This window comes from Leptonychotes weddellii, chromosome 9, assembly GCF_054177405.1.
Source record: "Leptonychotes weddellii isolate Sample4059 chromosome 9, ASM5417740v2, whole genome shotgun sequence".
In the NCBI taxonomy this organism is placed as follows: Eukaryota; Metazoa; Chordata; class Mammalia; order Carnivora; family Phocidae; genus Leptonychotes; species Leptonychotes weddellii.
This window is the reverse complement of record NC_138377.1, coordinates 10610080-10617748: the sequence shown is the minus strand read 5'-3', so window position 1 is coordinate 10617748 and position 7669 is coordinate 10610080. Positions and strand designations below refer to the sequence as shown.

General features: G+C 35.8%; 1 protein-coding gene across 4 annotated transcripts in view; it reads right to left on the bottom strand.

Moving 5' to 3' along the window:
* Positions 1-415: 415 nt before the first annotated feature.
* TC2N (tandem C2 domains, nuclear) overlaps positions 416-7669 on the bottom strand; it is a 38812-nt gene continuing 31558 nt past the window's right edge. For all 4 annotated transcript variants that reach the window (XM_081830064.1, XM_081830062.1, XM_081830063.1 and 1 more), the window contains exons 11-12: positions 5021-5220; positions 416-2607 (exon numbers count right to left, since the gene is read on the bottom strand). In XM_081830064.1, coding sequence (XP_081686190.1) covers positions 2497-2607; positions 5021-5220 — 311 coding nt within the window. In that variant the 3' untranslated portion in view covers positions 416-2496. The remainder of the gene's footprint in view (positions 2608-5020; positions 5221-7669) is intronic.

The following is a 7669-nucleotide window of genomic DNA, read 5'->3' as shown; positions in this document are numbered from 1 at the left end:
TCATAATATGAACAGCTATTAACAGAAGAGTGTGTTTCTTTTTATATTTCATGCAAAGCTTCAAAGGAACGACCAGAATATCATCTGCATTCGGTACCTCTTACACCTGAAAAAGGCTTAAGTAAAACTAATTAAAATATTTGGGACCTTAGCTGTATCAATACTAGCCTAACTGAAAAGTCTTTTAAATGAAAAGGTTTTTTTTTAATTTACCTAGGATTCTAAGACATACAAGAAACCAAGAAATCACATTTTCTCTGAAATTATACATTATATACATATTGCAAAAATATTAAAAATTAAATAATTTAAAATTGAGTTAAATACATGACTACCTATAATTTAGGAATTGAGAGCTTTAATAGAACACAAAAAAAATCAGCCAAATAAAATTCTAGATTTTTTTAAAACAACATCTGTTATTTATTATCTAAAAGCCAATACACTTATTTGGTGGCTATTAGAATAGGTGCATTTCCAGAGGATTTTTAAGGCAGTGAAACTACTCTGTATGATACTAGAGTGGTGGATATATGACATTATGCACTTGTTAAAACTCACAGAATGGACAATACCAGGAATGAACTTTAATGTAATCTACAGACTTCGGGTGATAATGCTGTGTCAATGTATGTTCATTGATTTTAACAAATGTTATCACGCTGGTGGGAGATGCTTATGACGGGGGAGGCTGTGTGTATGTGGGGGTAAGGGGTATCTGGGAACTCTTTGTACTTCCTTCCTCTCAATTTTGCTGTGAACCTAAAATTGCTCTAAAAAATAAAGTCATTTGTCTCAAAGATTTAAAACACTACCATACAAGGTGATTTCTCTTGAAAGTTCATGTGAGTTCTGACCAATATGCCATTTTTCACAAATCTAAGAAAAAAAATTATTTCCAAATGCAGTGTTAGAGAGTCCCTGTCAACTGTATAACATAAACCCTAGGGAGTGGAAGCAAAGGACACGTAAACTACGTATATTTTGTACCTTGCACACATGGTACCTAGGAAAAGAGGAATTGTTTATTTGAGAAAATCTTAATGAGATATGCAGACCATAAGAACTAGAATGAAGAGGATATGCTGAAGCTATACCAAAGTATCTTCTGGCCTAAAATATCACCATCTATCTCTTGGCATCTGTAGAACAAGGTAAGAGAGAAAGAAAAATGGAAGACCATAATCACAGAGCACTTGGTCCACTCATTAGCAAAACTAAAGTCGGACTTTCCAAGATCAAAGATGGAATTCTTTGTTTCTCCAAACAGCTGTTCTTTTTGGCCATAGCTTGAATAGCCAACTAACCTGACATTATGCCCACATACTGACTTCTAACGAGTACCTGAGAGAAACTGCAATAGAAAATATTTGCGGGGCATCTGGGTGGCTCAGTTGGTTAAGCATCCAACTCTTGATTTCAGCTCAGGTCATGATCTCAGGGTCGTGAGATCAAGCCCCACACTGGGTTCTGCACTGGGCGTGGAGCCCGCTTAAGATTCTCTCTCTCCAGGACTCTCCCTCTGCCCCTCCCCACAAAAAAAAAAAAAGCAAGAAAGAATTTACTACAATGTGGTTTCTTTAAAATCATGGGAAAATAATGTCATGGATTATAGAACAAATAGCTTATATTTTAAAAAACTAAAAAGAAGGAAATGATTATCATAAAATATTGAACTTGCTAATTAAGCTCATTTAATTCTGCTAATTAGGATGGACCATATGGATGATAATCTTACTCTAACTCCAATTAAAACAAAGGGTAAAATACTTGAGAGAGGAAAACATATAGCAAAATGTGTATACACTAGGTTTCCAATTTAACTTCAACCTTCTGGTGTTTTCATTTATTCTTGCCAAAATACAGTGTTTTAAATTTGAAGTTTCTTGGAGATAAATAATTTACAAAGTGGCAATATGACGCCTTATGGGTAAGAAATGAGAAAAACAGGGCACAAATTTTCCCCAAATACAGAAGAGTTGAAGCGGTTTAATTCATTTTTCCTTTCTGCGAGAAAATATATAGCAAGAGGTAAACACTGGAGTCAAGATCTAATCAATAATGACTAGCACTGAAATAATCAGTAGTAAAGTCTTCTACATTCTAACAGTACTAACAGAGATTTGATATACTAGATTTTTAATACCTAGGTAAAGCTTTAAAAAAAACCCATAAACATAATATAGCAATAACGACCTATGGTTGAAATTCTCATTGATTGTGTAACTTATTTAGTTGCCCCAGCATACTACTCTTTATTTTACTGTCTATTTTGGCAAGTTTTAAAACATTCCCTTTACTTTGGATATTCTATATAATTCATCCCATTTTTTAATCAAATTTAATTTTCCATAAGATCCATTATCAATTGTAATTATGACCTCCATAAATACATTGACAAATGTATTGATTTGTCTCTCCTCCTTGGTAGCAAATTGAAATCGTAAGTCTTCTAAAAGAATGTCAAGTTCTTCACCAAATTAACGTGTGATGTCTTCAAGATGGGTTTAATTTGTGCCACTTGATAACAACCTTTTCTGGATTTGTAACTGTCTCTTTCCACTGACTCGCTGCTTCGGTGTGATTACTATCTTCGCTTATCCAAATCTGTAAAGGAACAGTACAATCATTTAACTTAACACGAGAACAGCAACTGAGTTCAGTTAATTCCTCTTACTGATGAAAGACAAGTAGAAGGCTGGCTCACATATTTTTCAATTAAACAATCTTTCCATTTTTCCAAAAATATGTCAAAACACTTAACCTGTTTAGTCACTCTGAAGACTAATGTTATATGATCCAATCCAACTTCAAAATTGGATGTGAGATATTCTAAAATCATTTCTCCCAAAACAGTAATTAGTATCCTTCGTTACTGAATAAATCTAGGAGCTCAACTTACAATTGATCCCAACCATTCAAAATCATTTTTGTGAGAATAAACGGAGACTAATCATGATTTAAGTTAGACTCGTAAGAAATGTACATTTTAAAGGACTTTTTACATTAGATAAAGCTGTGATTTTTAACTGAAATCTAAACCATAACTTTAGGTAATAGATATAAATGAACTTGAGAACAAGTGCAGAGCATTATGCAGACATAAGACATCACACCTGCCCAGAGGCAAAGGGGGACAAGGAATACGAAGGCTGAATGCTCACCTCAGCTTTAGCACTAACAGGAATTAACTTCTCTGAGACTCAGTTTCTAATTCTTTTAAATAAAGAAATTGGAGCAGGTCACTGATTTTCAAACTTTTTCCCCTTAATTTCCTAGTCTGAAGAACTTTTCCTTTAAATAAAATCTTACAAAGAACCTAATATATGAAACAGGTAACACCAGGGTTCTTTGGCTAATATGAGTGGGAGACCTTGAGTCTGCATTTGGCTCCCCCACCATAGTGGTTCCTGAGGATACCAGAGAAGCCACAGGAACAGAGAGCCAGCAAGATCCCTTCCAGAATTGTAATTCTTAACTAGACTCTCAACCAAGAAAGTGGAATCACCAAAAAAGTTATCTTGAAAATCACCTGTCAAGGAAATTGCCCATTCCATTCATACATGATAACCGGGGCTTGAGGATATAGGAAAACTTTAACTGAACGCACTTCATAGGCCTCAAGACCTTGAAAAGTATGCTACTTATACGAATTCTTGAGTCCAAATTCCTTCCCAAATAGGAATAAATGAAGAACAAAACTATAGATTTTTTATACAAATATTTTAAGTAAAATGCATGAAGAAGTGAGTCAGTTATTATCAACCTTTGAATATTCACATATAATTTGAGGATTTCATGTAGACTGCTAATAACATCTTGTTATCAAGCAAAAGCTTTTAAACCAATAATGTATATTTTAGAATTTAAATGGAAATCAAACAATCATAATTAAGATAAAAGATAATGGACAGCTACCATTAATCTGCTCAGAGTAAAAGAAACTACAAAGGAAACAAGTCCCCATAGGATTGGCAAGTAAGCAAGTGTTATGTTGTCTTACACAGACTACTAAGAATTTTTTTTCTTTTCATTTTTTTTTTAAATTTTATTTATTTATTTGAGAGAGAGAGAGCACATGAGAGGGGGGAGGGTCAGAGGGAGAAGCAGACTCCCCGCTGAGCGGGGAGCCCGATGCGGAACTCGATCCTGGGTCTCCAGGATCACCTGAGCCGAAGGCAGTCGCTTAACCAACTGAGCCACCCAGGCGCCCCTGGACTACTAAGAATTTTTAAATAGAGTAATCCAGACACCAAAATCAACTATCTAAATACCATCATGACCACTGCCAAAACTAATGTTTTCTAGGAATTCGAATCTAACATAATTCAGTTAATAGCATACAGAGTTAAACACTAAACTGAACATGAAACAAAATGAAGTAAGTTGGACATCTGCAGCCTTAAAAATTTTGATTTAAATAATTAGTGTTCGAAATAAGAGAGCCAGACAAACCATAAGAGACTCTTAATCATAGGAATCAAACTGAGGGTTGCTGGAGGGGTGGGGCCAGGGGGATGGGGTAACTGGGTGACAGGCATTAAGAAGGGCACATAATGTAATGAGCACTGGGTATTCTATAAGACTGATGAATCACTGACCTCTACCTCTGAAACCGATAATGTTATATGTTAATTAATTTAAATTTAAAAATTATATTAAAAATATAAATAAATAAATAAATGGTATTGGATAGAGGAAAAATAAATACTTAGCATTAATGCCATTAACCAGTCAATGGTACAGAAAAACTGATCCTTCTTATAGTATTTATAATTGAGAAGCTCAGAAAAAGATTTTTAAGATAAGAAACCTAACTGCACAGAAATTCCAACTATTTGTATGAAAGCAAAATCTGACAGGATTTCATTTTTGTGGCAACATTAAATTTTAATTTATGATGCTGTAGAAGTTTACTCTATTCAACTTCAATTTTACCCTATATTCCTTTTGTTAACCAACTGTTTCAATGCACAGAGAAGTTCAAGGAAAGAATTCAAGATAGAAACTCACTACTAACCTGCCCCACAAAGTGTCTTCTTCTTACAGAGCTCCGACTATAAAGCTTGATGAGAAAAAGGATTTCTTTTTCATTTTGTATAAGTGGAAAAATCATAGTTTCTCCCCACTTTACTCTTCCACTGGAGGCCTTCAGTAAGCGTGTCTTCTTCTTATAAATCAACTCTCCTGAACTAAACATTCCCACCTTCACAAAAAAACCTAAAAAATAAGAAATTTGATATGTAAAATTTTATTTTAAATCCCATATAAAGATATATACCTATATATTGTATTTGGTGTGAAAATATATAAGCCACTTACAAAGACCTGATGAGCTACTGTCATACAGTAAAAATGCTGCTAGTAAACTTTATCATTTTAATCACACTTTACAAAGGACGACAGCGACCTCAAATGAACTGAATCTTCCTCTAACCTGAATGCCATTAAAGACTGGAAATTGCAGGCATACATAACAATCAGCAGTAGGGGAGTACACACTGAAAAGTATTACACAACAGAGAGGGGCCAACTCTTTGGACAGTGGGAGGGATTTATTTCCCAATTTTATGCAGGTACAACTCTCTGCTTGAGACTCCAGAAGTTAAACATAGGCCTGCTAGAGAAAATCTATTCTTTAAATTGAGACGGAGAGCTTCTAGTAATAGTTGTACGAACTAACCTTCCCATAGATAACAATTATAAACTCTGGGAAAAATATATTAAAAAACAAAACAAAACAAAAAAACCACTGTTCAAGACATTAAAGATTGACAAACGCAGGAAGAAACTGGAGGAGTGTCAAGTCTTAAAAGATGGTAACCACACTGGCTAATGTTCAGGTTTATGCAGCTTTCCACCTTAGCATCCTCCCCCGTCTGGCGGACACACGGGGCCCACAGCTCAGGCAGAGAGTGCAGTCTGACCAGTTTGAGTCGTCATGGGATAGAGCTGGAACTGCCAGGGCAGCAAGAAAGGGAGGAGGGACGGGCGCCTGGGTGGCTCAGTTGGTTAAGCGACTGCCTTCGGCTCAGGTCATGATCCTGGAGTCCCGGGATCGAGTCCCACATCAGGCTCCCTGCTCAGCAGGGAGTCTGCTTCTCCCTCTGACCCTCCTCCCTCTCATGCTGTCTCTCATTCTCTCTCTCGCAAATAAATAAAATCTTAAAAAAAAAAAAAGAAAGGGAGGAGGGAACTCCCAGAAAGGAGGGGGCTGTAAAGTGAGGACCTAGACGGACCATTAGATTTACAAAATGCAGATCATGGATAACCCCAATTAGCAGTGTTGATTAAAGAAAGACACCTCTTAATGTAATAGACCACATCTGTACTGACATCCTTGTTTCCTACAACTAACCCGATGTAGTCCTGGTAATTTATTCTTTTCATGCCAAGTTGGATTTTATTTGCTTATTTTTATTTTATGATTTTTCCATCTATCTACATAAGTGGTAATAGTCTATAGCTATTTTTTCTATGCATTGTCTTTTCTGTTTTGATATTGAGAATATGCTCACCTCGTAAAGTTAGTTTTTCCATCGTTTCTCATGCTTTGAAACAGCTTATATAAAATAGGAATTCAATGTTCCTTGAAAGTTTGGTAGACTCCACCAGTAAAATCATCTTGGCCTGGTGCTTTTATTAGAGGCAATTCTTTAACTACCTACACATGGTTATCATTTTCAGCTGTTCTCCCTCTTTTGGAGCGAATTTCAACAGTTTTTTTTTCTCTCTGAAAATCAGTTATTTTATATAGATGTTCAAATGAATTGGTATCGTTTTAAATGGTATTATCTTATTATCGAACCTCTTCTGAATTTGAGATGTTATCCTCTTCCTTGTTCATGTTTTCTTTATTTTTTGCTCAATCCAGCTTACTCTAGGTTTGTCTATTTCGCTGATCTTTTCAAAGAAAAAGCTTTTGGTTTTATTGATTATGTCTTTTGCTGTTGTCTCCATAATTATCAACTTCAACTTTACCTTTAATTCCTTACCTCTACCTTCCCTTGTGTTTGCTGTTGTTTTCCTAGCTTCCTGAACTGAATGCTCAGTTGCATTTATTTTCAGTCTTTGTAGTTATGGTGGACATCCATTGCTTTGGCCTGCCTCCCAATATTCTCTCTTCTTGTAGCAGAATAAAGGAGCACTCTTACCCCACTCTTAGCCCTTCAGGTACAACTGACCACAAACCCCAGCTCTAGGAACAGCCACGTGAGCCAAGCCTACACAACGCAAAGTAGAACCCTTCTTGTGCCCCAAGGCACAGGGAAGGAAAAGTGTTTCAAGGTTTGTGTTTGATATTTTCAGTTTTGTTTTGTTTTTTTAATTAAGTTTCTGGTTAGCAGAACATTCAACGAAGGGCGAACCAGAGAAAGGATAAATTATCTAGGCTGGTGAAATATATCAGACCGTCCTCTGGACACTCAACCTATATTAACTAATGAGATCAATAAGGAATAGCATCAAATGGATAAAAACCAAGTGAGCATGCAGATGAATGGATAAAGATGATGTGGTGTGTACACACACACACAGACACACACACACACAATGGAATATTATGCAGCCATCAAAAATGAAATCTTGCCATTTGCAATGATATGGATGGAAATAGAGGGTATTATGCTAAGCGAAATTAGTCAGTCAGAGAAAGACAAGTATCATATGA